Raw genomic sequence first — 26,774 nt, forward strand, 5'->3', positions numbered from 1 at the left:
TCATGCACTTACGCATTAGCAGAAACTCTTTTAATAATGTATTTCATTTCATTTCAATATTGTTTTTGTTTTTTTGCTGGTTGATTTGTTTTTGTTTTTCTTCTTAATTTCGTTTTTTTTGTAGGTTTTTGCTCCATAAAAAAGGTAACAACGTTTTTACATAACGTAACCAAAACAAAAAAAAACGCAGGCATTTAGGTTCTAACTGTGGGCGTGATCTAAGCCATTACATAAATCTCAACTTGGCCATAAACTAAATATATATATATACATATATATATATACATATATATAGTTACATATATATTCATACGTATTGTTTTTGCATTACCTATGGTCAAGTACGAGGTTATATTTATATATAAAAAAATAAAGTAACGCGTTTTATACATAATATACGCCATATTCTATTATATGTAGGGTGAAGGTATATATGTGTATATATATACACATATATCATATATATCATAATCTATATAATACAATGTAAAAACCAATTCTAAAATCTGTTTAAACAAAGAAGCAGCAAAAATAAATAATTACTAGTATGAAAAATTGTAGTTATAATTAGATTAATAGTTAACGTTAACTAAGCACATTCTCTCTCTCCCACTCTCGCGCGCGCTCCCACTCTCAATTTAGAGTTAAGTGCGTGTGCGTGTGCGAATGTGGTGTGAGTGTGTATGTGTGTGTGTGTGCTACACTACGCTCGTTTTGTTTATACACATTTGTCGGATATTTGCTAACACTTTATTGTAATGCTAAAATTGTTGTTTTACTTGCTTTTTGCTTATGTTTTCTCTTGTATTTCTTCTTATATCCGTTTTGCGCTTAAAATTATAATTATTCCCATACATTACGCACGCAATTACACATAGATATTTGTTACGTCACAAACATGAATTGCGTGAAGTCCTGCTGCTAGCTTACAAATGTCAATTGAAATCTTTTCTTTTTATATCGATTGCTTCATTTAACAGCTGATTTAACTACCGTTTGATCGCTTTACGTAATGTAAACTGTTTTTTCTTCTTCTTTTTTTTGCGTATAACTAAAGTATAAGAAATATTCGCGCAATATACATAGATATAGTATTTTATATATATTTATATATAACTACATTTACTGTCTGCATAATTTCCCTGTGATCTGCAAGGTTGTTAATTGTTTTGTAATTTTTTTGTTATTTTCATCATTTTTTTCTTTCTTTTAGTTATAGGCGACTTGTTCTGGCTAACGCAATTTGCAAAAATGTCTTAAACTAAGAGACGTGGCTAAAGGCGTGAAATTTGATTTCCGCACTTTTACAAACGCTATAAATGTTCAATTGTGTAAGTAGTTAAGAATTACAATAAGTATTAATTATATATATGTATTAATTATATATATATATAGGTGTGTGTGGGGGGGGGGTGTCTGTGTTTTTAATGTACATGGCTTATTTGCCCATGCTGGTCAATGCTGCTGCCGTTGCCGTTGGCGTCGTCGCTGGCACATTCTTAAGCATATTGCCAACATCCTTGTGTTCCGTTAGAACGTTGGCTCCGTCCATGCTGCCGGGATTGTTGGATGTACTATAGTCCAGCTTGTAGGTGGCACTGCGCGTCACATCCTCCATGGACGCCTCCTGGCAGTCGCGGCCGCTGTGCGTCTGTGAGCCGCAATTATAGCAGGAGATGATCTTCTGCACGATACCGCTGCTCGCTCCGGTTATGGGACAAACAGTGAGCGTGCTGTATGGCGCCGCGGCAACCGTTGCGGCCAGCAACTGTTGCTGCTGCTGCTGCTGAGGGGCGGGCGTTTGCGTTTGCACTGTGACCGCATTCGTGCTGATGACCGCCGCTGAATTGCGGCCCAATTGTGCCGCCGTTACAGCGGAAGGGGGCGCGCCCGTCGGCGTCGCTGTAACGGGCACGGGCGGGTACGCCAGGCCGGCATGATATGCCGGATATATTAGCTCACTGTTATGCGGCGGTGGCAACGAAAACCGAAAGGAACTGTGCAGCGTATGCGGCGGCGGCGCATGATGCGCCTTTATCAACGTCGGAGGCGGTCCACGTCCGCTTGCCGTATGATATGAATATGTGGCTGTATTGTACGCTGCGGCTGTTGGCGGTGGTTGTTGCGGTTGCTGTTGTTGTTGCTGCTGCTGCTGTTGTTGTGTCTGCATCAGCACCGTTGTTGTTGGCGCATTAACTGCAGACGGACTTATGAGCAGCGCCTGCTGTTGCTGCAATGTCGGAGCCTCGCTGGGATTGCTCGTCGCATAGATTTGCTGATAGCTCTTCTCCACACCGTTGCGCCCATTCAGACGCTGCTGCAGGCTGAGCTGCTGCTGCTGCTTGTTGCAAAGATGATGCTTTTGCTGCTGCTGCTGCTGCTGATAACTGATGCCCACTGTATGGTTGGTCAGCGTGGGTGTGGGAGTTTCCGGTGGCGTTGTCTCGCCACACGAACCATTCGAGCAGCCGGACTCGCTGCTGGTCGTGGCTGCACTTTTATTAGAATTCATACGCGTCGAACCGCTGCCATCATCATTTATATGCATATTGTGCATCGTCTGGGCAAGTGTGCTCGGTTTTATATAGCTGTTCATCTGATAATGCTGCTGCTGCTGCTGCTGTGAATCTTGACTTACCGGCGACTGTTGCTGCTGCTGGTGCGAGGGCATATACGCATTCGCATTGATACGCTGATGTGCCACACGTGGATAACTTGCGTTGCGTATAATACTGGACAGGCTGTTGCCGCCGCCTTCACTAATGCCCTGCAAGAAATGAAAATACATATGATTAATAAGTATTGCTTGTATCATCTATATACATAAAAGACTGGCTGTTGACTAACGCACAGCCCAAACCGTAAGAGAAGCTTAAATTTGAATTTCACATGGAAGAACCTAATTTAAAAATATCTAGCTATTATAGACTCCGAAATTGACCAGGCTGAGGCTGTAGTATAAGCAAACACACAAACTGATAAAGACAACTCCTAAACGATCCTTGCTTAAAAGCTTTGCTTCTTAGACTCACCTCGTCGAAATGCTTGACATGCTGTGACGTCAAATTGACGTCTACGCTGCCAACGGACGTTGACATTGGCGGTGGCGTTGTCTCCACAGAGGGTCGACGTGTATGTTTGATGCCGGCCGCCAAACGTTGTGGCAAGCTGCGCAGTTGTTGCTGCTGCTGCTGCTGTTGTTGTTGTTGCTGCTGCTGCTGCAGCTGCTGCAGTGGAGCACTACTGCCGCGTTCACGCTGGGGACTGGTGGTGCGACTGCTTGACGGCGATGACTGCTGGCTGCTTAGCATGGGCGAGCTGGCTTGTGGCGGCACCTGATGATCCAGGCTTTGTGGCTGTGGCGGCGGTGGCACTGCATACATGTTTCGCATACACCAAGCGTTTGCCGCCGCTGCCGCAATGGCATTTGTGTCTGGAATGGTGATGTTGGATTGCATCAAATGCTGCATGCCGTCCACGTCTGCGCCGGCCATTAGCTGCAAAAGGAAGGGATTTCAAATTTTAAGAAATTAAGACGGTTAAATACAAAATAAAAATAAAAACACTAAGAGACTAACTCGCAGACAGGCGGGCATGACTATATCGATTCGCTGTTGATAATGAACACAAATATATAACTATATTTTTTTATGAAATAGATGTCATATTCGAGAATCCGTCCGTTAGTAGAGCTTTTACTGTATTACAAATAGCAATAACCATAAAAAAAGGGATTGCTTACCTTGGTCCAAGGCTGTGGAAACAGTATGGGCGGGTTCACCGGCTGCGATTGCATCATTTGCACCATGGGATGATGAAAAGGCGGCGGCGGTGGCTGCTGCTGCTGCTGCTGAAGCAAGTGTTGTGAATGCGCCGCCTGTGGCTGTTGTGGCTGTGGCTGTTGTTGTTGTTGTTGTTGTTGCTGTTGCTGCTGCTGCTGCTGCTGCTGCTGCTGCTGCTGCTGCTGCTGCTGTTGTTGGTTTATGATTTGCGTTGATTCATCCGCCATACGCTTGATTTCCTTAATCTTGGCCAGAATTTCGCCACATTTGGTGTTCTGATGATAGGAGAAGACCGGATGTTTTGCAGCCATTGTATAGACGAGTAGCAGCTCCAGGAACGTATCCTGATCGTTAATGGTGGCAAAATCGCGTTCCCCCCAGCATTCGAGGGTGCGAAAGATTTCGCTCACACAATTCCGATTGCAGGCACGTATAAGCGCCAAATAGAGCGCCATCTTGCGGCGAATCTTCTTATCTGTTGGCTCGCCCTTCTGGCAATTATACATATCGGCAGCCAAATCCTGCGGATTATTGGCGCGCAACTCCATGCCCCGTAATTCAGGTGAATCACGCCGACCGAGCTCCTCCAGACAGGTGCCCAGAAAACGCAACTCAAACGGCAGGCATGCCTCGAACAGTGAACACATGGTATCGATGCGATTATAGCTCTCCAGAGTCTTAAACCACTGTAGGACGTCTTTTGGACAAATCATTTCCAATTTTGTTGTGGCACGCACGCATCTACTACGAAGTCTAGCCTGGAGTGTTTATATGTAGGGGTGTGTGTGTGTGTATGTGTGTGAATTTGTGTGCCTGTATGTGTGTGTGTATAGTGGCTGCTGCTCTAGTTACGTGTGGTGGGTGCAAAAACCACAAGAACAGCAACAACAATTATAAACACAACAACAACAACAACAATGTCGAATGTCGATTTGTATAGAGCAGCAGCTGCTGCTGTTGCTCCTCCACTCGCTTCTGCTTTTGCTCGTTGCTTGGCGGCAGCTAATTAACTTTTACGCACGTTTTTCACTCTCTTGTTTTGGCGTTTACTTATTTCCTTTTCTTTTCTTTTTTGCGCTTGACGCTTCACAAAGACGACAACGACTGCTGCTGCTGCTGCTGCTACTGCTGCCCACTACTAGTTTGTCGCATACATTTGCGGGCGCTGCTGCATCAATGTGGCCAGAGAGACTCCACAATTTACTCGCTGCTACTGGACGACTCGTCGCTGCCACAGAATGCTGTGGCTGCTGGTTACTTGCATGTAGTTTTTCTACTATAAACGCGCACATGCACTGTTTTGTATCTATCTGAACACAATTTGCAAGCTCATACTTTGTTTTTTGTTATTTTTTACCATTTGCGCACTTTACATTTTTCGCTGCGTGGTGTGTTTTCACAAAATTTTCTGCTTTCTGCTCCAAGAATAATGCAACTAGATAGGGTTGTTGATATTGCAAAGATGTATCGATTATTTGCAATGCTCGATAAGTTTTTTTTTTGCAGCATGCGTAACTATCGATAGGGCATGGCCGCCACACACTATTACGAATAGTTTTGATCTACATTTGTGTCCTTATTTTAAAATCTAAAAGCTAGCTCATATTAAAATTAATTTATAATGTATGCGCTGTATATAATACCATGTATTTTAACGAAAATAATGTTCCATTAAAGTTATATATTGATTAAACAAATTTTCGTTTTCGTTTCGACGTTTAACAGCACTCTCAACGCATACTTTACAGCACTACAAACTTGCCTTATCCAAATTTTCGGAAAACCATATAAGTTAAATACGTTCGCGGGAAAATACCGCTATATATTATACTATTCTTTTGATAACAATTATGTCGTCCACTTTTACAAATTTTGAAAATTAATTTTATTATATTTATTGGTTCACACATCTATGAAATATTAATATATGTATGAGTGCATAGAATGCGCTTAGAAACCATCTTCATCATCTTCGGCCATCTCCTTGGCCAACTCCAAATCCTGTTGTTCGCGTTCGCGTCGCTCCTCAGCGCTCTCCAAGTCCTTGCCGTAAGATTTGGGCGGATAACGCATGGCCTTAACACTCTGATTGTGTAGGTTCAGACAAAAGGAGATGCGCTCATGGAAAGCCAATTGAGGCTCGCGTGTGCTATAAATATCGGTGCTCTCCTTGCTGCGCATATAATTCTGGGCGGGATCCAAGGTGGCTTCAATGACACCATCACGTATGGCCTTGGACACAATAAATTCAGCATCCTCAGCAGAGTCAAGCATCAACCGCTTAGCTATATCCTTGGGTGAGATGCGCGAATAGGAGAGTCCAATGGAGCGAATGGCCGTCTTGATGACATTGTGGCGCAGTCGTATGATTAACGTAAATGTGTGATCCATCTGGAATTTGGGTCCAAACTGTGACACAACATCACCGAAACGCTTCAGATTGCCCAGACGCACAGCCTGCGTGAGCTGGAAATACGGTCCCAGGGATTGGCGCAAGCCCGCCTGGCGGAATACCACACGTTCCGGTATGTTACCCAGCAACAGCTCCACAACTATAATCAGCTTCTGGACGGTCTGACGGAATCCAATGGCGGCATGCTGCGGAGATTTGCGCAGAGCCTGCACCAGATGCTTGTGTGCATCGCTGTACTCCAGCTTGGCGGCCTTGATGCGACCCAAGTAATAAAGGAAACGCGCCCACTCATTATTGCTGGCCGACTCTGGGTATACAGACTTCTTGACCAGCTTATCGGCCTGGTCGTACAACGCATAATGCAAATAGTTGCGCAGCAGACAATTCAGGAGCACTGCCTGTCCCTCGAAATCATTGCGCAGCGTTGCGGTTCGCAGGCGGGCATGCAAAAAGGCGCGTATGCCCTCCAGGGCATTGTTAAGCTCCGCGACGCGTGAATGGTAAAAATATGACTTAGCGCCAATCAGATCCAATGTGCGACGATTTTGTATAGATATTTTCGACATAAGAGCCTCCGAGCAAACGCCAGCGCGCTTCAAATCGCTGGCATCTATCAATTTGACCAGCAACAGCAGATAGAAATACGCATCCACTTCGGCAATGGGTGCTTTTGTGGCCACTTGCTTTTTGGTTACATCTGGCAATTCCGTGGCATCTTTTTCCAGTGCTGGAGTCAGAGACAATGCTGACTCACGATCGGCGCCAACCGGATAGATACTCTGTGCCAGGTTCCGGAAAACGACGCCGTTCAGCTTGCGTCGGGTGTTAGGCAAATTGCGGAGCACACGAAGAATAAAACTAAATTTGGTTTTATATTATATACATATTTTCTTGTCGGAAGCTTAAACATGTTTCCAATGACCACTTACCGCGATTCCTTAGAAGCCACGGACTTTTCTATCTGACGGATTTGCTCGCGTATTTCCTGCACAGCAGCGAGATCTTGATTTTTCTTTTCGTCCGCTACTGTTTCGGGCGTGGCATCAACCTCCATTTCAACTTCTTGTGTAACAGCATCGGCAGCAGCGTTTGTCATTTTATAAGAGTCTTGCGATTTGCGTATAATTACAGTTTCTATTTCTTAATATTAATTTTCTTCCGAATTCGACATACAAAATTGCCAAGTAATGCCAGGCTCTAGAGATGACCGATAGTTTTGACATACGCATTACAGGTCACTCTGACGCTATGTTAATGTCACAGCTATCGATATATCGCTGTGCACCAACAGCCACGGCTGCACGGCTATATATGACTAAATATAAGATTTTTTATTTAAAAATAAAATACATTGAAATAAGTATATGTTATTTTAGTTTTCTTTTAAATAAAACATATGCATCTTATTCTGACGCATAATAATTTTTCCAAGCGACAATTAGCTGTGAGCGCTGTTAGTCACATTTTTGCCAACTGTTAAGTTAACAGTTCAACGAGTAACTCCAATCAGAACCACTCAACAGCTGTTTTTTTCCTCTAAACGTTATGAGATAGCATAACAATAAATAGTTTATGAATTAAAATAAACTAAATTCAATTATCATTCAGTCAACAGAAGTGTATATAAATATGCTACGTTGCAGACATGTTATGCGCCAGCTTCAGGTGCCACTAGAACGTGCCTACTCAGCCGGGTCGAACACGCCAGACGGCAATGATCCAAATGATAAACATCCTATAAGGCGCACATTTCGTTTGCTTGGCAATGATATGCGTAAGATAAAGGAATTCTTTGTGCCCAAGGAAGACAGCTACGAAGATGAGGGTAAGCCACAGCCCATTGCCACAAGCAAAAAATTCAACTTCGGCGGCGACAAGGGAAATGTAGACGAATTCCAAACACACTGCGATGTGTTAATTATCGGAGGCGGCGGCATTGGCAGTTCCATAGCCTACTGGCTCAAGGAGAAGGCGCGCGATGGCCTCAACGTGGTTGTAGTGGAAAAAGATGAAAAGGTTCGTGTCTTTATGCCATCAAAGAGACAGCAAAGTGTATTCAGCCTTTATGTAATTCCAGCATAAGCAGTGCGCAACACATGTGTCCATCAATGGCCTCTCCCACCACTTTTCGCTGCCGGAGAACATACAAATGTCGCTGTTTGGTGCCGAGTTTCTGCGCAATGCAGCGGAGCACTTTGGTACCGATATACCCATCAACTATACGCCACATGGCCAGCTGGTGCTTGCCAATGAAGCGGATGCGCAGATGCTTAAGGAAACATCTCAGCTACAAAATGAGCTGGGCGCACGCAATGAGCTCCTGACTGCGGAACGTTTAGCCTCTAGATTTCCTTGGCTGAATACCAAGGGCATTGCACTTGGCTGTGTTGGACTGGAGCGCGAAGGTTGGTTTGATCCCTGGGCGCTGTTATCAAATTATAAACGTGCTGCCCGAGGCTATGGCGGGCATTTTGTGCATGGCGAAGTCATCGATTTTGTGTTCAAACGGCAAGATGATATCATCGTAACGGGCTCCAATGAAGGCAGCTATCAGAGTTTGGACAAGGTGGTCGTACAACTGCCGGACGGGTCGAAGAGCGCCATTAAGTTCGCTCTGTGCGTTATCGCGGCGGGCGTCAACAGTAGCAAAGTAGCTCGGCTGGCGCATATTGGCCGTGAGGCGGGCATACTGCGTGTGCCCCTGCCCATAGATGCGCGCAAGCGTTATATGTATAAGATAATCACGCAGGAGCAAAATGCGCCCGGCATGGCAATGCCCATGATCGTGGACACAGCGGGCACATTTATACGCCGGCTGGGCTTGGGTGGACACTATGTGTGCGGGCACAATGCACTGCCTGGCGAGGAAGTCAACAGCGATAATTTAGATATAGATCCAACATATTTTGATACGAAGATCAGGCCTGGGCTTATCGAACGTGTGCCGGCTTTTGCTAGCGCTCAAGTGGTGAATAGCATGGCCGGCCTCTACGACTACAATGTCTACGATGAGAATGGCATTTTGGGCCCGCATCCGTACTACCATAATTTGTATATTGCCAGCGGCTTCAGTGGGCAGGGCATACAGCAAACGCCGGCGTTGGGTCGTGCCATCTCCGAGCTTATTATGGACGGGCAGTTTCGTACGTTGGATCTGTCCCGTTTGAGTTTTGATCGCTTAATTGTAGATAAACCCATGTATGAGTTTAATGCTTTAAATTAAATTGTAATTTATTACTCGTGAAACCAATGAAATTTTAGCGAAAAAAAAACCCCAACGCAAAATCCTATTATTTAAATTGACCTGGTGCTGGGCCAAACAGTCCGCCGCCCTGTTTGCTAGCCGCACGCGATGGCGCAAAGCCCAAGAGTTTCTGTATGTTTTGGCGTATCGACATAGTGCAGAGTATATAAAGAAAGATGAACGAACAGTCGGTGTAATCATCGCCCGACAGATTCCGATGGCTCAGACCCTGTATCCAGGAGATGGGCGTAAAGGGCAATTGTGCCACAACGCGTCCATCAAATATGCTATTGAACATGCTCAACAAAGCGGTAAATGCGAATCCCGTGGCAAACATGGATTTCATTTTGACCAGCGACAGGTCACGATTATTATTCTTCAGTTTCTCCTCATATCGCTCGATTTTCTTTTTCACCGATTTATCCAAAGAATCTCCGTGTGTTTCCTTGCGTCTCTCCACTAAATCGATATCGCGTGACTTCAAATTAGCCAGCATAATTGATGAAAACATATCTTTTTGGCTACTTACACTTTTTGCTCTGTTTATCCACCTCTGTCTTTAGCCTCTGATATTTCTCGGTGCGGTAGACCAGCAGCCAAGTAAGTCCTATAAATGAATACGTGTACATTGTTCAATTTTTTTCATAGCGTTAATATCTAGCTAGCTTATTTAATACATACCTTCACCCAAAAATGCCGTGCATATTGATATAAATACTATTAAAAACGTATCAGACCACATTTTTTTCTTTTCTAAAGTAAAATTTTAATGAATTAATTCGATACCGATTAGTGCACAAGTATTACTATGACCGACTTAATGTTATCGAAATACAGCTGTACAAGCTATCGCAAAGCAATCGATACTTGTTTGCCTATGTAAAGTGAGTACTTTAGGAGCGAATTTTGAACTCTTTAACATACACTTGTTAATTATTTGGTAAACGATTTAAGCATTTTTCTTATTTCTTAATTTAGAATTTCATTAAACGTTATATCAGAAATAGCTAGCAATGTTTAGGAACCCTTCTCTACAACAATTCTAAAGATAACTATTAAAAAATAGTTGATCTATATACTATATGTATATTAAAGAATAAAGAGAGAAGTTAAATTTTTGGCATGGTCACAAGCTTGCCTTCTGTAATTTAGTTATATTTAAGTTCTTTAAAAATTTCAATTAGTTACAATAATTCAATTAATTAATTTGCATTTGTTGTTTAAATATATATTTATATAGTTATGTATGAATAGGCGAAATTAAACACTTGCGGCTAGAGTTTTAGGACTCCGGACAGAGACAAATCCAATGTGTCGCGATTGCCGTACTATTGACTGACGCCTGCTGTTCTGTTGTTGGGGAGTTGAAGTTGTAGTTGTTGCGCTGTAAAAAGCTACATTTGGGAAAGAAATCAAATCAAGTTATGTATGTATATATATATATATATATATAGGTATATATAGAACAGCAAATAGAGAAGGGGGAGGAAAAAAAAGAAATTGAAATCTCATTGTTAGGTTTCTTTGTCGAGTCATTAGGGGAAAAATATTCAAATTGAAGTACTTTGACTTCAAGTTGAATATTTTAACTCAGAACAAATGGCAAAATAAAAATTGTTGGGCTTTGATGAGAAAAACCCCTGAAATGAATTGCTGCTGTATTTGCTTGCTATTTTTCTTTTCCTTTTTTTGTTGTTGTTGTTTTAAAATGTTTTGTTGTCGCATTGACTTCATTTGTTTTTGTTTTATTTCGGTAGTTCATTTAGTTACTGTCTAGTAACGCCGTCGCTCCCGATCGCGACTGCGCGAACGTCGACGTTCGTTGGAGCGATTCCGACGATTATCACGCTGGCGATCGCGGTCCTTTTCACGTTCCTTAAGGCGCTCCTCGCGCTCCTTGATACGCTGTTTGTGTTCCTCGATGCGTTTCTGACGGAACGCCTCCTTCTCCGCAATCTTTTAGGACAATCAAATTAAGAGGCATTAGGTACCAAAATAAGATGCATTGGATCCACATTTACTTACTGCTTCGGGTGTCAGGGGCAGCCAATAAATGCACGGCGTACCCTTAGTTTTACGAAAAAGATCATCTAGTAGCCTGATGGGTGGTTCATTTTCCTTCTTTCTGGATTTTAACGCTGTGTTTGATGCATATTAATACACATATTTTCTTTATAATGCAGCATATTTCTTACCTGGTGAGCCGCTCCTGCTGCGACCATGCACTCGTTGTTCGCTGCGATCGCGTTCGCGTTCACGTCCTCCACGCTCGCGCTCGCGTTCCCTTGAGCGTTTGCGATCCTGCCCAGAGCGCTCAGCATCGTCGCCGGCTTTACCGCGATCTGAATCGCGCAATCTGGAGTCGATACGCTCCTTGCTGCTGCGGCGTCTGTCGTTGCTTAATTTGTCGCGCTCATTGGGCTCCTTTTTGCCCACATCCCATTCGCGCACCGGACGTGCCGGCTTTTATGAGGGAGAGGGAGAATTTCGATTTAGTAGGTGTTAAGTTAAAAGTTTGAAAATACTTTTGATTCTATACCTTTTTCTCGCTTGCATCCAAGCGCGACCAAGTGTTGCCCGCGTGCTGATTATCCCTGGTATTGTCCTGCGGATATTTGGGTGCCTCATTCTTGGTCGATTGTATAGCACGATCCATGTCTGTTCGGCTGCCAAAGTCGACGTTCAAGCACTTGGGATTCGAGACCGGCCAACGTACGCCATGCAGGGCATGACGTGTTTCAATAGCTTCACTGTAAAGATTAAAAAATAAACAACAGATTAGTATTGTGCGAGCAGAGATAAAAATGAAAGCAAAGTACGTACTCCTCAGTGGCATATGCAACATAGCATTTGGACTTGATGCGATCAATCCAGAAGCCATCCTCTTCAATGATCTTGCCCGTACGCGCCAGCAGCCCCTTGAGCTGCAGCACAGTAAACGGGCGCACCAGATTGGTAATGAAGAGCACATGGCTGGCACGATTGCGCGCTGGACTTGGTGAGCGGGCAACGGCAATTGCTTTGGAGGCGGCGGGCTCGATAGCTGTCTTACTTGTAGCTGTTACCGTTGTCGTTTCTTTTTCATGATTTGATTTTGATTGCGATTTCTGTTGCTGTTGATGTTGTTCCTCGTCTGTTGCGTTCCCCTCATCCCGATCTTTTGTGACACGCAGTTCGGGGGTTAACGACCGGTCGTCCGTTTCATGATCGCTGGTCACTAGACCTTCCTCTTCCGATGATGATTCCAGCTGCACATCGCTGAGCGGCACAGGATTGACCACATCGGCTATGATGTTCTTTAGTGAATCCGTTGATATAGCCAGCACGGGTGGTGCACGCTCGGCCACTTTCTTGCTTAGCCACTTGCGTTTGCGCACCGAGCGCTGTGTTTGTGTCACAGTTTCCTGTTTATCGCTGTTTGGGTGCTCCTTGTTCGTTTGTTTTTCTGCTGATTGCTCTACTTTTTCCTTGTGATTCTCCTCCTTCTGCTCATCGATTTTGACTGCCAGCTTGGTGTTGTCCAATTCGGGCTCTTCCGTTTGGTCCGATCTCTCGTTGTTCCGCTCTTCCATGTCCTCTGTTTGAATGTCTAATACATCGCTTGTGGTTTTTAGATGTACTTCATCCTTACTTGCTGTTAAGCTTAAAGAAGAAGCAACTTTTACCTCTTCCACGGCAGCCTCCTCATTGGTGCTGTCCTTTTCCGGTTCCACCCCTTCCACAGAGACATCATCGTTGTGTTGCTCCACGCTCTTCTCCGGCGTCTTCTCTGCGTCATCCACCTCTTTCGGCTTTATCAAGGCATCCGCTGTGACTGTGTCTGTATCGGTTACTGTCTCTGATCCTTTATGCTGTTCCATTTCGGACTGCGGCTCATCAGGTTTGCTGGCCGTTTCCTTTTCTGCCGATACCTTGTTATCGATATCGATGTTCTTGTTGCCGCTTGCCTTCGCCAGTACCGCATCCGACCCATTTTCTACTTCCTCGGGTATGGTTTCCACCTTGCGCTCGCTACTTTTCTCGCGCTGACTGCTAGCGCTTTGGCGCTTTTTCGGTGTCGTGCGTGTATTGCGGCTTTTGCGCACTGGCGATGCGGCATGTTCTTCGCTTGAGGCGCGCTCCCCACGTTCCTCATTGATTTCTTCAATTGTTGGTGGCGCTTTTGTTTCTTCTGTTTTCTCTACAACCGTCTCATCCTCGGTTTTCTCATTTTCCGATACTTTGCGCGATCGGCGACTGCGACGTGCCGGCAAAGGTGCTGGCGATGTAGATTTTTTTCGCTCGCTACGACGTCTCATAGCTGTAACTAAAAAAGAACTGTTCTTGCCGCACACTTATGCCACTGGTAAAAAAAACGCCGAAATAATGTGCTATTGCACTTGATTTTAAACGTGGGCAGTACGCGAATAAATCGCACGCACAATTCTGTCCTTATTTTGCGGCGTGCAACGTTTTTGATTACTCGCACAAGAAAATTTTTTGTTGCCAGCGAAAAGCGTCAATCCGCCATCAATAGGTAGGGTTGCTTTTTAGTTGCAATCAATGCTTTTAAACTATCGCAGGTTCTAGCAATCGATATTTTTCAGACCTTTGAGAACATGATTAAAAAAATATGTGGATAAAAGGGATACAACCGTTACAACGTAATATGATTCATTTTAATAATGAATTTACGCAAATTGTTGGCATTCTTAATTTTAGTCTTATGGGTTCATTTATGCTGTTCCTACATCAGCGACTACAACATTTAACTTCTAAGTTGGCAGCAGTGGCTGTCAGTCTCATTTTAAGATTTCTCAATTTAGGGAGCACCAACATAAATTGAAAAAAAAAATAATACATAAAATAAATGTGCAATTTTAAGATGTATTTTTAATATTTTTAGATTATAATATTTACCAGATGCGTTAGGTGACACTAATTAACCAGTCACGGACCGCTCTTTACAACACTGTTTTGACTCATATTTCGTAATTGGTCAGAACGACCAGTAAACGGATTTACCGTATAAATTTTAAGTTAACTATAGAATGCATTACCCTACAAAATGGTGGTAAAGAATTTTGGTAGGATAACACAAGTTTTGTCTCGGTTGCGTTTTGTGCGTGGCATTGGCGCAAATGCAAATGACTACACAGTCAAAGCGCAGAGCAACTACAAGCCGATAACACAAGGATCCCGATCATTATGTAGTGTTTACACCAGCCAACAACAGCGACAGAAGTCTAAACGCAGCAGCTCAACGTATCCCAACCACACAGCGCTGATATTCACGGCCGCGTTTAGTTTTAATTTTTTTACTGTCGGCGATGACAGTGAGACCGAAGAAACGCCCGAAACGAAACTGGTGGATACCATAAAGCGTTCTATATTATGTATACAAAATGAACAATATGACAAGGCCGAGCAGATGCTCCATCTGGCACTGCGTATGGCCCAAGATATGAAGTCAACGCCCGGCATTACCTATGTCTACGATCTGATGGCCAATTTGGCCATGGAACGCGAACAGTTTAAAAAGGCCGAAAACTTATTTGTGGATGTGATGAGGCGCCTAATGGCCGAGGGGCATACGGAGGACAGCCCCAAAATACTGCACATTAGCTCCAAAATAGCGCACATGTCGCAGCTGCAGGGCGAATTGGAAAAGAGCTTTCAGGGATTCACATGGACACTGCAACGCCTAGCTAAACTATTACAGGAAATGCCGCAGGATAGTGACATAATTGAACTATATGGCTTGACTAAGAACTGGTATTGAAGGTTGTTCCATGCTTCCTAAAAGCCAAAAGCAAAGATTCAGCTTAATATGTTTAAACTAATATTGAATTCTTTAACGTACCCGCAGGTTTGGACAGCTGCTTATGAAACAGGGCAAATATGAGGAGGCCAAGAACATGTTCAAGGAGGCCCTGTCCACACTGATTGAGGTCTATGGCACCTTCAACGATGCCTCGGTGACCATTTTGAATAACATCAGCGTGGCTTACGTGAATGTATGTTAATTAAACTCTGAAAATAACTATTAAATATTATTAATTGTATTGTGTAGCTGGAAAATTACGCCGAAGCCAAGGAAACGCTATTACATGCACTGGCCGTAGCCAAGGAGCTAAAGGATGCCACCCAGGAGGGTGTCCTTCAGGCTAATTTGGGTTTGGTTTATCTTCGCGAAGGTCTGCTCAAAGAAGCCGAAAACTTCTGTCGGCTCGCCTGGAAATTAGGCAAGAGTCAGAAAAATGCAGATGCTATTGAGCAGGCCGAGTATTGTCTTAATGAAATTAAATCCACCATAAATGGCCAAGGTCGCTAGAACATTAAATTTTATTTTGTATTAATTACAGCTTGACTTTTGGAAAAAGAAAAAAAATGTAATGCATGATATAGGCGCTATTAAATAACTTCGAACAATATTCTATTAATTAATTTTGTTTAATGTTTTATACCATTTGTTTTCTAGTTATTTTTTAATATTGTATTTTACATGCCCACAAATTTGTTTTGGAAGTACATTCGGGCCATATTTAAGAAACTACTCGGCTGCTCTGCGGCTGAAACTATTCAAACTTGGCTATAACAATCATTAGCGCCACACCCGTTAGCAGAGCAACAATTTCCTTTAGGGATTGCTTAAGCTTTGTCGACTCCTCCAACAGTTCAGGCAGCACACTGACGGTGGCTATGTAAATAAAACCGCCCGCCGTAAAGGGCAGTACCCAGGGCGCCGAGCTGCCATCACTGCCGCCCGCACCGAGCAGAGCCAACGCTGTGCCAGCTAAGGCGCCGAGCGCTGTCACCAGCTGCAGCAGCATGGCCTTGCGCCGGGAGCAGCCCGATTTGATAAGTATGGCGAAATCGCCAATCTCGTGCGGCACCTCATGCAGCAGTATGGTTATTGTGGTAACTATGCCAATGCTGTTGCCAGCCAGATAGGAGGCACCAATGGCCAAGCCATCGGTGAAATTGTGTGCAAAATCTGCAGCCAAATTTAAATAACCTGATATTTCCACTTCGTTCTCATCATCAGCTTTCTTGGCCACCGGTTTGCTTGGCTTCGTTGAGGACTTTTTCTTATCGCCTGCGGCATCCTTCTCCTTCTCCTTGATTACTGGTTTGGGTTTGGGTGCGCCATGACTGTGTCCATGTCCACCTGATGATCCGCCCTTGAGTATGCGCACGATTTTCTCCACAGCCAAAAAGGCAATAATGCCGCCGAGTACCCATAGGCCAACACTCATATCATGCACATGAACATGTCCCTCGCCATCCTCGTGGTGTTCATGATGATGATGATCATGGTCGTGGCCGTGTTCGTGCTCGCCATGACTGTGCGGGTGGGTTGCGTGTGGGATTAAATGTAGGAACGCATCACCTAGCAGACCGCCGGACGCAAAGGCTAGCAGAACTTTTAGACGTGGTTTCATTGCCTCGCTATTATCTAGCGGAATAATGTAGAGCAGCACAAATGGAGCGGCACTGATAAGCAGCGTAGAACCAATCGAGTGAAGCCAGATACTCTTCATATCTGTTTAAAAAATCGGTTACAATAACTAAATGCACTTGTTACTAGCGGAAGCTCACCCAGCGGCAACTTTGTGTGCTGGTGTTCGTGATGTCCGTGATGGTCATGATCATGATCATGATCCTGGTGGAGATGGTCATGATGATCATGGTCGTCGTGGAGATGGTCATGATGATCATGGCCGTGGTCGTGGTCATGATGATCATGATCGTCGTGATGCTCGTGTTTAACCGGCGGCGCATTCTTAGCATCAAAATTTTCATTTGCTTCGCGGGAGTATTTAAAACTGGGATTGCCTTGACTCTGGCATATTGTGGGCAGGGAGAGCACTATGGCTACGAGCAGAATGCCAAGTGCTATCTTCTGATAGAATTGAAACTTTGTCGGCTGCAAATCAGCCAATTGTTTTGACATAGCTAGCCGGGTTCCTCTACACACGCGTGGATATACTTTCTATTTTTTGTAATAAATTGTGACGTGTGTGCTTTTTCTTCGCGTTATGCTCAAGTACAAGTACGGCCGAAAGCGATATGTACTCAGTTTGCATGCGTTATCGATGCTATACAGAAGTTTTATCGATTAGCTGCAGTATTTTTATCGGTGCAATTTCGGTATTATTTCTCGCGAAGCGTTTAAAAGAAAATCATTTGCTTTGTTGCGCTATTAAAGTAATGAAACCCTAACTGGCTTGAGCAGGGCTTTAATGTTTATTTCAGTACTAAGCTAACAGAGCTTTTGTGTGCTGATTTGTGTGTAATTTACGTAATAGAAAGGTTGATGGCTTAAATCTACAAACTTACCCTGGAGGTGTTCTCAAGTTGTAATTCTACGTGGTTCGTCACTGGATCTTCTTGTTCAAAATTTGAAAATCAAAACAACACGAAGTCTTATTTAGCGATAAATCCCAATATACAGCTCAATTGCAATTAAAATGCTTATATTATTAATCATCTAATCGTATTTAGTTGGTTTTTCGTTGTCGTTAAACGATGCTAATAGACTATAGACATGTGCGTGCGTGCGTTTGTGTGTATGTGTGTGTGCGTGGGTATGGTACGTGCAAAATAATTCTGGTTGTTTAATAAATAATAAACTTGGGAAATGAACTCAAGCATGTGTTGTGGAACGAATGATAGTATCAGCTGTTTGATGACAGGCCACTTAAATCCTTGATAATATATAAATTGTAACATCTTTATGGTGTATATACAAGCCACTTTGGTTGCGTATTGCTAGAGTGCACTGCGTGCTCAGTACAGATTGATCTTCTTTAGTATCGTCTTGCGGCACATGTGGCAAGTGCGCAAGGTTTCGGCACAGTGGGAGCAGGCGCCATGGCCGCAGAGGAAGGCCACATCCCGTTTGCGTTCCATGCAAATACCACAAAAATGAGACTCTTCGAATTCCTGCACCTTGTTTTCCAGGTAGCGCAACAGATCACCGGATGGCAGGCGTGCCTGATCGCTGGGCGACGATGTCGATGACAACTGATGGCCGACCACCAGACGTCCATTGGCGTCCAAGCGCCGCTCGATGGCAACACCACAGCGCAGGCACTTCTTCATGCGTATGCTGCATTCTTCGCAAGCAATCTGATGCAGACATGGTTCTAAAAAATGAATGTATGATTAATATAGAATATCACTACAGATGGGTTTCATATTGACTTACCGAAGCGCACCAGCTGCAGCGGCTCATTGCACACAATACACTCCAGCTGGCCAGAGATTAGAGTCGGCAATGCTGCGGCTGCGACTGCACCAATCAATGCGACCTGCGGCGATCCGCCGCTTGACTCGCTGCTTGTTGCGGCGCTACACGTAGTTCCTGTTCCTGTTTGTCCTGGCGGCTTGGGTGCTTTTTTACGGGGCGCCACCTGAGGCGACACACTGCTGGCGCTGGCTGCATCCGAATTGAGTTTCTTGTTGCCTGGTGATGGCTGCATGCCGGCTGTTGCCTCGCTGGGTTTGGGCTGCGTCAACGATGGCGGCGGCGGTGGCAGCGTTAATGTGCTTGCACTAACAGTCGCTGCTGCATCCTCGCCAGCAGCAACAATCGCTGGGGTTTCGTCAGCTGTGCCAATGTCTAGCGCTTGCATATTGCGCTGCAGTGGTGTCGGTATCGCCGCCGCTGGTACAGTGGGCTCCTCCGTTTGCTGGCCAAAGATGAGCTGGCGTATATTACGATCGGTGATCCATTCAAAAATGCTGGCATTGGCGTTGTTTAGCTCCACACGGCAGCCGTGACGCGATAGATAGATTAGCACACTGTACATCAGACGATCCTCGCTGCGCACGCTTGTTTGGGCCAGGCTGACAAAGAACTTGTGTATTTCGGGCGCCTCCTCCGGTGATGGTTCGGCTGCCTGCTGTAAATTGGATTTCTTGATGACGCACAAGTGCATGGCATTGTCGCCATCCTCATCCTTGGCATTGATATCGCATGAGAGCTTCACCAGGCGCTCTATAACGCTTGCGTGTCCCTGCGAGACGGCCAACAGGAATGGCGTTTGCCGTCGATTGTTCCGTATATCTAGCTCGGCCTGGCCCTCGGTGACCAGCGTTTCCACGACTTGTGCATGCCCGTTGAGCGCAGCTAGATGTAGTGCCGCAAAGCCATCGTCCTTGCGCACATTGACCAATTGACGTGACAGCTGAAGAATGCGACGAGCGGCCACCACGTTGCCCTTGAGCGCCGCATGATGGAGCACATTGAAGCCGCGATTGTTCTTGACCGTAAAATCTAAATTTGGTGCATTGCATAGAAGTTCAACGACTTCGGTGTTCTCCTTGCCAATGGCATCGTGCAGTGCCGTGTCCCCGTAAGAGTCCTGTATATTCACATTGGCATTATGCTGCAATAGTTCGCGCACGCAATGCGGCGTCTTTTTGTGCGCGCAAATGTGCAGAGCTGAACAGTGACTGGAATTGAGGAAATTCACCTCGGCGCCATGCTCGAGCAGCACACGCATCGTTTCCGGTTGATTGCCAAATGCAGCATAATGCAAAGCTGAATCGCCCTCCTTGTCAACCACATTCACATTGGCGCCCTTGGAGATGAGGTAGGTCACCAGCTCGACGTAGCCCTGATGTGAGGCAACCTGTATGCAAGCCTTGCCGCCGCTCATAACATCCACCTGACTAGGATTCAAATCCAGGTATTGCTTCACAAAATCTAAATGACCCTGTGCCGCCTCACGCACTAGCTTATCGGGCACCGAACTGCCAGAGAGACCAGAGAGCGGTGTCATCACATGATCCGTACGGCGATGGCTCAGATCCATCATGCTATTGGAACGTTCCGCTGCCGTTGCCAATGGCGAACGCTCCAGTTTGACACATTTGGGATTCAGTGTCCACTCGAAGCCATCGTCCAGCTGCTGTATGCGCAGATCACCATCCGAGTACACCTTAACCACTTTACAAAGTTTGCCCAGAGCCTAAAACGAAGCATATTAATTAGTTGACTTGCAATATAATCGAATTTATTCCCATTTAGGAACTTACGTAGCGCATGATATCAATCCATTCGCCGTGTCCCTTTTGCAGCTGCTGTACTTTTTGTGCATCATTTATAATTGTCACCAAATCGCCCACGCGAAACGATACAACCTTGACGAGGGCGGCGGGATGAAAGGTCCAGCGATTGGGACAGTTTTCATATTGGACTCTGTAATTGGAAAAGTTTAATGAAACGTTAAAAAAATTCTTAAAATGGTCGGATGCAGACGTGACTTGAATGAATTTTTATACGATTTTTCTAGCTTTGTAGACTTTGATATGAGCTGCGCGTTCATCATCAATCATTCAATCAGTCAGTCAGTCAGTCAGTCAGTCAGTCAGTATTATTTAGATGCTTGCTATGCTCACCGTATGTCTCCCTTTTCGGTGATGCGATGAACTGTGCCCAGTTTGACCAAATGCTCGACCATGCGCGGATTCCAGCCACCATGTCCCTGTTGTAGCTTCATCAGTGCATCTACCTCGAGGCAAACCTTGACCCGGTCGCCCACAGAGAAGCTGGGCTTGACCATGGCCACGATTGGCTGCTGTTCCTCGGTTTGGCCTAGCACTGGCATGTGGTCCTTATAGTAATGTCCACCGCAAGTTGCCGCTATATATTTCAGATCGACGTTGCCCTTGTGGCCGAGTCGATAGACGTTGGTAGAACCGGTTACCCACGAGACGTTTGCTACACTGCGACAAGATTCGTTGTCCCAGCCGCGTATTTCCATAACACGCCCGGTTTTTCCCTCACCGCCGTCCTGATTGTTCCACTCCCAGTCTGGACCGCGCACAACCCTCGCTCCCACAAAGATGCCGCGTAATTGTATGCGCTCTGAGCCTTTACGCGCCGGTACGCGTACTCCCAAAGATGTGGGCGTTGTATAACGCACAAACGTATGCTCCAAATCGTGCTCATTCGCGCCGTAGCAGAAGGCGCACAGATGATAATTGGTGCACTGGGCACACTTGAAGACAATGCCAGCTATGCCCGCCTTTGAGCAGCCATCACACACGACATTCGAATGACGAACACCTGGAAAAGTCGAGGGAGGAAGAATTGTTTAGATTAAATCTAGTTTTATAGTTCGATCGTATCGGTGGATTTATAATCGATTGAACAACTATTCAAAAATTTCCTTTCCAAAAACCTTAATTAGTTTTACTTACCAACTTGTGCATTATCCACAATGATCAGATCGTATTGATTTTGATAACCCACTCTGTAGTTGGTGCGATGTCCCGAATCCCAATTGACCACAACCGTGTTCTCCGGTGAATGTGTGGATCCACAGCGTCCGATTTCACAAACGGTGCCAACGTGTCCTTCTCCGTCGTCTGTTGGTTAGAAAATAAAAATCAATTGAAATGGATTTTGTAATGGAGCTCAGTTTCTTAAATTTTTCACAGCTTCCTTCCCCCTAGTTTCCGTTTGCCCGACAGCTCAAGAGCTATTTATAAATTAAGACGCTTCACACCCCACAAGAAAACGCGCTACCAAGGAAATGTTTCATCCGGCGCGAATACCACAGCGACTCGCAGCTCTTGGCTCATGCCAAACATCTACCCCAGCAAACAGCGCGAGAGTTGTATAGGAATTTCAGTTGGATACAGATACGGCGTCTGCAGCTGCACTCTATATTTAAATATGCCGCTGCGCAACTTCCCAGCACCCCCATCCATTTGGCCTGTCAGTTAATAGGCAGTCGTTTGATTTATTTTTGACATTAACATTGTGTTGGGGCAGGACTGTAAATGTTAACATAGACAATGTTAAAGTTGCGCTGTTAATGATTATTTATGCTTTTTGTGCCCGACCATCGCTAGAAATTGTTAAAACGTAGTAACAGGCTGCGAATGAAACTTCGACCCAATAAATTATATATAATTTTAAACAAAAACAACAGCTTAGTTTGTCTGACTGTTACTTTGAACGCATGGATCTCAGAATCTATAAAAGCCAGACACATCAATTAACAGATCAGTACCAGATGCATCCCTTTTAACGGTAAATAATACGACTGAATATTTGGTAAGTAGGACAAGAATAATTCACTTTGTGGAAACGTTGCCAAGCCACCGTTTTTAATTGTTATTTGGTTGCCTTGTGACAACAAGAATTATTATATAAGAGGTTAAGCAGCATTTTTTTAATGTAATACCAACTGAACACAAGGTAATTTTAATATCAATAGCTTATTTACGTAAACCAAAAATCAAAAGTGTATGAAAGTATTTAACATAACCTACAAATGTTAGTTAAAAGCTTATAATAAACCATCAATGTTAGCAGCAACAACAGCCCATTAAACAGCTGGGAATATTGGTCTTGCTGTTCATTCTCTTCAAAACAACTGTTTAGCTAATAATTAAGGTTTAAATACTATTTATATAACTTTATTTCTCCCCAGTGCCGTGCTGCAGCTGCAAGTCTGGCCAGCCCCCCTGCTCCATGTCTAAAAATACAAGATATTCAAATGGCACGCGCCCCAACAGGCGACGACGGCGACGACAGCCAGCGCTGCACTTCTTTTATGACAGCGGAGTAAAAGAAAATATGTGGAAAGAGTCACATGGATGTATGTGTGTGCACTCTCCTGTCCCCACCTTCTACCTCTCCTACCACTAGCCCCCACCACATGTTGTGTATTATGTGCGTTTAAAGCGGCAGCGCCAAATGCAGAGACATTTGGGAAACATTCCGCTGTGAGTGCGGCTAAAAATAGCGCCCCGTCCTCTTTACACTCACTGCCAGCAATCAAAGTGCTGATCGTTTATTGTGTGTAAATAGGTACACACACACACACACAAAGACACCCATTCATTTATACATATTATAAACAAATTGTTTTAGCTAGTCAATGCCTGAAATGGGTAAACAAAATAAAATCCTACCTTGATTCGACCAAATCCAATTTGGGCCGCGTACAACACGTACGCCGGGCGGAATGGAGGCGCGCATTCCAGTATTTAATTGTTGCGTTTCAGTCGCCTGAAAAAAAATAAGTATATAATATATGCTAAATTATTGATAAATTATGATAACATTTCGAATTTGTGTCAAATACGTTGCTGAATTGTGGGGGGGAGCATCGAATATATTTGGGTCAAACGACAAAACCAGCGCATGTCTAACTGGAAATATATGTACATACGTATGTATGTTTATGTATTTCAAGATGACGCGGGCTCCCTTCTTTTTTGCAGCACCTTGAATGGCACAAAGGCAATGCAGGTAGCGCGAGTTACACATTAAGTGCCTAAATGTTATTAGTATTTAAGTACATATTGAGTGTTTTTCACAATACATACTACGTTTCATAGTATTTAAAGTATTTTTAAGTAATTATCTAAGCTGGACAGTTTACTTTGGCAGCAAATTGCAAAGTTCAAGACAAATGCAGGTAGTCCAAGCTTCACCTCAATTTAGTACATAAATACTATTACTTAATACGTGACGACTTTCATAGAATTTTAACTAATGTTGAAAAGCTGGGGGGCAAATCTGTGTTAGATAAACTATAAGGGCTATCAAATATTTTAAACTTGTATTCCAAACGCCAAATGACTAGCATTTGGGGTGCAAAAAACGCACTCTTTATTGGATAGAAATATGAATCAGAATAAATAATGATTAAGCATGGAAGTGTAAAAACAGTTGTCCTCACACTATCTGAGGCAGCTGCATTTGCAGGAGTCGCCCAGCAAAACTAAGAAATTGAAGTGACGCATGAGATAAGGCATATGGATACATATGCATACCCTATATACATATCAACATATCTACACCCACATGTATATAGATTCAAATATATACATATATATATTGGGGAAATGTACAAATTCCATCCAACGATTACGCATATTTTCCGCACTTCAACATCACACAACAACTAATTATTTCGAAATTATAACAATTTGTTTGTTATTTGTTGTGATGGGGACACACGACTTACCAATGCAATTTTTCGTTTCCGTCAAATGTACAATAGTGTGTGTGTGTGTGTGGAAGTATCGTATGTAATTTATACACTTTAATTCCAGCAATATGTTTACACTTGAATTCTTGAGTCTAGCAATGCATTTTTGTGTGCGTGAACTTCTTTCTCCCACTGGCACTTATAAATTTTTTACATTTATTGTTTTATAATATACACAAAATCCGAATCAAATACAATCTATCGCACAACCAGGCATTATGTGTAGTTTTATATATTAAATTTAACTTTATAATTTAGTTCACCCCGTTATCGTGGTTACCCTGCAACGCAGTAAGCATGTTAATTTATTTGTATTAACCAGAATGGTACTTTTTAAGTTAATTCTACTTTAATTTTATGAATGTAAAACAGTGTGGTTGCAAATTGCAATGAAAGTAAAGTGTAGATATTGCAAAAATTGTTTTCGAAAAATACTAACAGCACATGCTCCTCACTTGACGTGCGACTCCACACTGAACGAGTGTGTTGCTCTGGCAACAGGCATAAACACAAAACAGCTGTTTTACACACATGAAAACGGTCACACTCCAAGCCGGCTGCAGCGCAAGTTTGTTGTGCTTTTCTAAATTTGTTACAATATTTGAATTTTATTAATGAATGCTGCATATATACAAAAACTGTTTTAGAGCCATGACTAGTAAAAACTTCAGCGGTAAGACAACTTTGTCAAGCAGACTGGCTAAACAGATTAAAGTAACAAAACCAAAAGCCACAACTGCCAAACAAGAACTGTGGGTGAGTATATGTTAAAATAAGCTTAAAATTAACCTTCAATTTTCATTTACACATTCAGGATATTGAGGATTTGCCCAGCATTGCTGCTACAAGTGCGCCACGCTACTTTTCACCTGTGCAAACACGCAAGCAGCGACAAGTGAATAACTTGCCCAAATCAAATTTGCCCGCCAAAAAAGCGCGCCAGGATGAAGTTTCAAAAACCTCAAAAATTCAAATAGGAACAGCGACTATAATAAAATGTGAAGTGGTGCCGCCTAACGAGACCCTGTTGGAACTGAAAGAAGAGGAAGCTGCTGCCGTTAAGACTGAGCAGGATTTTCCAAATGCCAACTGGTTGCAGCATCTGGAAAACATTCGCTTGATGCGCTGCAAAAAGCCGGCGCCTGTGGATACTCTGGGCTGTCATCAGTGTGCCGATGAAAATGCCAATGAAAAGGTGAATGCAGAGTGGCTAAATTAGGTTAACAATATATTAACAATTATCTAAATTAACAGACGCAACGTTTCCACAAATTGGTTGCTCTGATGCTGTCCAGTCAGACCAAAGATGAAACTACTTTTGAAGCCATGAAACGTTTGAAGGCGCAAACTTTAACACCTGCCAGCATACAGGGTATGCCAGCGGGGGATCTGGAGCGCTTGCTGCATCCTGTTAGCTTCTATAAAGTTTGTACAAAACATAGCTTGAAAGTCAGATATGTGAAATGGTATTCTCTTCATTTCAGAACAAAGCCAAGTACCTGAAGCAAACCTCGCAAATACTCATGGACAAGTACAACGAGGATATTCCGGATAATATACAGGAGCTGTTGAAGCTACCGGGAGTTGGTCCCAAAATGGCGCACATTTGCATGGCCACGGCTTGGAACAAAATCACCGGCATTGGCGTCGATACGCATGTGCATCGCATTGCCAATCGCTTGGCTTGGCTAAAGAAATCCACCAAGGAGCCGGAACAAACGCGCGTGCAGCTAGAGAGCTGGTTGCCGCGTCCGCTTTGGGCTGAAGTTAATCATTTACTTGTGGGCTTCGGACAGACTATTTGTACGCCGGTTAAGCCTAATTGCTCCGAGTGCCTCAATAGGCATATCTGCCCGGCTTCGGCATCTGTGTTGGCCAAGAAAAAGTGAGCAAACTTTTTTTCTTTAACAATATTATGTTCATTCTCACTTATAACTTAAGTTGAAAACTTGCCCTATCAAGTATGAAAACTAATTTAATTGAAAAGTAAACTAAGGCTTCATGTGTATCGTGAAATTCAATTTATATAGATTTGAAGTATTAAATGTCAAGCTGGAAATTAAAACAACATATGCCATTTATAATCAGTTTATCCTGATTGACTGCTGGGTAGGGACTCGGACATGGACTTCGTCTGTAGTTTTCTTGTAGCTTTCAGACTGATCTTATATAAGATAGTTGCTGGTTCGAATCTCGAAAATAAAAACAATTTGATATTGCAATAAAAAATTGAAATTTGTTGTATTAGTCTTAGTTTAAGTAAAACAAATAAGTTAACAAATCCAAAGCTATGGGAGCTATAACAACTAAACTTGGCTTCCTATCAGCAG

General features: G+C 43.7%; 9 protein-coding genes across 12 annotated transcripts; 3 read left to right on the forward strand and 6 right to left on the reverse strand.

Moving 5' to 3' along the window:
- Window positions 1-783: 783 nt before the first annotated feature.
- Window positions 784-5,342, reverse strand: LOC135438890 (myb-like protein AA). Its single transcript, XM_064697435.1, has 3 exons — window positions 3,743-5,342; window positions 3,033-3,497; window positions 784-2,767 (listed from the first exon to the last, which is right to left on the reverse strand). The coding sequence occupies exons 1-3, from the start codon at window positions 4,493-4,495 to the stop codon at window positions 1,439-1,441; spliced, it is 2,547 nt and encodes an 848-aa protein (XP_064553505.1). The 5' UTR covers window positions 4,496-5,342; the 3' UTR covers window positions 784-1,438.
- Window positions 5,343-5,643: 301 nt separating this feature from the next.
- Window positions 5,644-7,408, reverse strand: Rpn3 (regulatory particle non-ATPase 3). The gene is made up of 2 exons (XM_064697439.1): window positions 7,125-7,408; window positions 5,644-7,053 (listed from the first exon to the last, which is right to left on the reverse strand). Exons 1-2 carry the CDS (start codon window positions 7,289-7,291, stop codon window positions 5,733-5,735), a joined length of 1,488 nt encoding a protein of 495 aa, XP_064553509.1. The 5' UTR covers window positions 7,292-7,408; the 3' UTR covers window positions 5,644-5,732.
- Window positions 7,409-7,701: 293 nt separating this feature from the next.
- On the forward strand, window positions 7,702-9,450 carry l(2)37Bb (lethal (2) 37Bb). The gene is made up of 2 exons (XM_064697438.1): window positions 7,702-8,211; window positions 8,273-9,450. Exons 1-2 carry the CDS (start codon window positions 7,825-7,827, stop codon window positions 9,416-9,418), a joined length of 1,533 nt encoding a protein of 510 aa, XP_064553508.1. The 5' UTR covers window positions 7,702-7,824; the 3' UTR covers window positions 9,419-9,450.
- Window positions 9,401-10,278, reverse strand: LOC135438897 (calcium load-activated calcium channel). Its single transcript, XM_064697445.1, has 3 exons — window positions 10,121-10,278; window positions 9,969-10,046; window positions 9,401-9,898 (listed from the first exon to the last, which is right to left on the reverse strand). Exons 1-3 carry the CDS (start codon window positions 10,179-10,181, stop codon window positions 9,486-9,488), a joined length of 552 nt encoding a protein of 183 aa, XP_064553515.1. The 5' UTR covers window positions 10,182-10,278; the 3' UTR covers window positions 9,401-9,485.
- Window positions 10,279-10,548: 270 nt separating this feature from the next.
- Window positions 10,549-13,970, reverse strand: Acn (Acinus). 2 transcript variants are annotated; one of them, XM_064697437.1, is made up of 6 exons: window positions 13,105-13,227; window positions 12,263-13,028; window positions 11,979-12,189; window positions 11,635-11,902; window positions 11,465-11,577; window positions 10,549-11,395 (listed from the first exon to the last, which is right to left on the reverse strand). In XM_064697437.1, exons 2-6 carry the CDS (start codon window positions 13,009-13,011, stop codon window positions 11,213-11,215), a joined length of 1,524 nt encoding a protein of 507 aa, XP_064553507.1. In that variant the 5' UTR covers window positions 13,012-13,028; window positions 13,105-13,227; the 3' UTR covers window positions 10,549-11,212. The 2 variants fall into 2 exon arrangements, with proteins under 2 accessions (XP_064553507.1, XP_064553506.1); XM_064697436.1 differs by having other exon boundaries at window positions 12,263-13,970.
- Window positions 13,971-14,263: 293 nt separating this feature from the next.
- Window positions 14,264-15,861, forward strand: Ttc19 (tetratricopeptide repeat domain 19). 3 transcript variants are annotated; one of them, XM_064697440.1, is made up of 3 exons: window positions 14,267-15,193; window positions 15,288-15,435; window positions 15,492-15,861. In XM_064697440.1, the coding sequence occupies exons 1-3, from the start codon at window positions 14,487-14,489 to the stop codon at window positions 15,750-15,752; spliced, it is 1,116 nt and encodes a 371-aa protein (XP_064553510.1). In that variant the 5' UTR covers window positions 14,267-14,486; the 3' UTR covers window positions 15,753-15,861. The 3 variants fall into 3 exon arrangements, with proteins under 3 accessions (XP_064553512.1, XP_064553510.1, XP_064553513.1); XM_064697443.1 differs by having other exon boundaries at window positions 15,063-15,202; XM_064697442.1 differs by lacking the exon at window positions 15,492-15,861 and having other exon boundaries at window positions 14,264-15,202; window positions 15,288-15,413.
- Catsup (Catecholamines up) lies at window positions 15,745-17,471 on the reverse strand. Its single transcript, XM_064697450.1, has 2 exons — window positions 17,021-17,471; window positions 15,745-16,964 (listed from the first exon to the last, which is right to left on the reverse strand). Exons 1-2 carry the CDS (start codon window positions 17,373-17,375, stop codon window positions 15,997-15,999), a joined length of 1,323 nt encoding a protein of 440 aa, XP_064553520.1. The 5' UTR covers window positions 17,376-17,471; the 3' UTR covers window positions 15,745-15,996.
- A 400-nt stretch (window positions 17,472-17,871) lies between these two features.
- On the reverse strand, window positions 17,872-24,808 carry mib2 (mind bomb 2). The gene is made up of 7 exons (XM_064697434.1): window positions 24,421-24,808; window positions 23,360-23,456; window positions 21,635-21,802; window positions 20,831-21,500; window positions 20,468-20,630; window positions 18,633-20,400; window positions 17,872-18,570 (listed from the first exon to the last, which is right to left on the reverse strand). The coding sequence occupies exons 2-7, from the start codon at window positions 23,424-23,426 to the stop codon at window positions 18,212-18,214; spliced, it is 3,195 nt and encodes a 1,064-aa protein (XP_064553504.1). The 5' UTR covers window positions 23,427-23,456; window positions 24,421-24,808; the 3' UTR covers window positions 17,872-18,211.
- An 87-nt stretch (window positions 24,809-24,895) lies between these two features.
- Nthl1 (Nth-like DNA glycosylase 1) lies at window positions 24,896-26,512 on the forward strand. The gene is made up of 4 exons (XM_064697444.1): window positions 24,896-25,200; window positions 25,259-25,639; window positions 25,699-25,869; window positions 25,929-26,512. Exons 1-4 carry the CDS (start codon window positions 25,063-25,065, stop codon window positions 26,331-26,333), a joined length of 1,095 nt encoding a protein of 364 aa, XP_064553514.1. The 5' UTR covers window positions 24,896-25,062; the 3' UTR covers window positions 26,334-26,512.
- The last annotated feature ends 262 nt before the right edge of the window (window positions 26,513-26,774 follow it).

Source organism: Drosophila montana, unplaced genomic scaffold (genome assembly GCF_035044405.1).
Source record: "Drosophila montana isolate Dmon_TW-CO22-7 unplaced genomic scaffold, ASM3504440v1 contig_402_1, whole genome shotgun sequence".
NCBI classification, from domain to species: domain Eukaryota; kingdom Metazoa; phylum Arthropoda; class Insecta; order Diptera; family Drosophilidae; genus Drosophila; species Drosophila montana.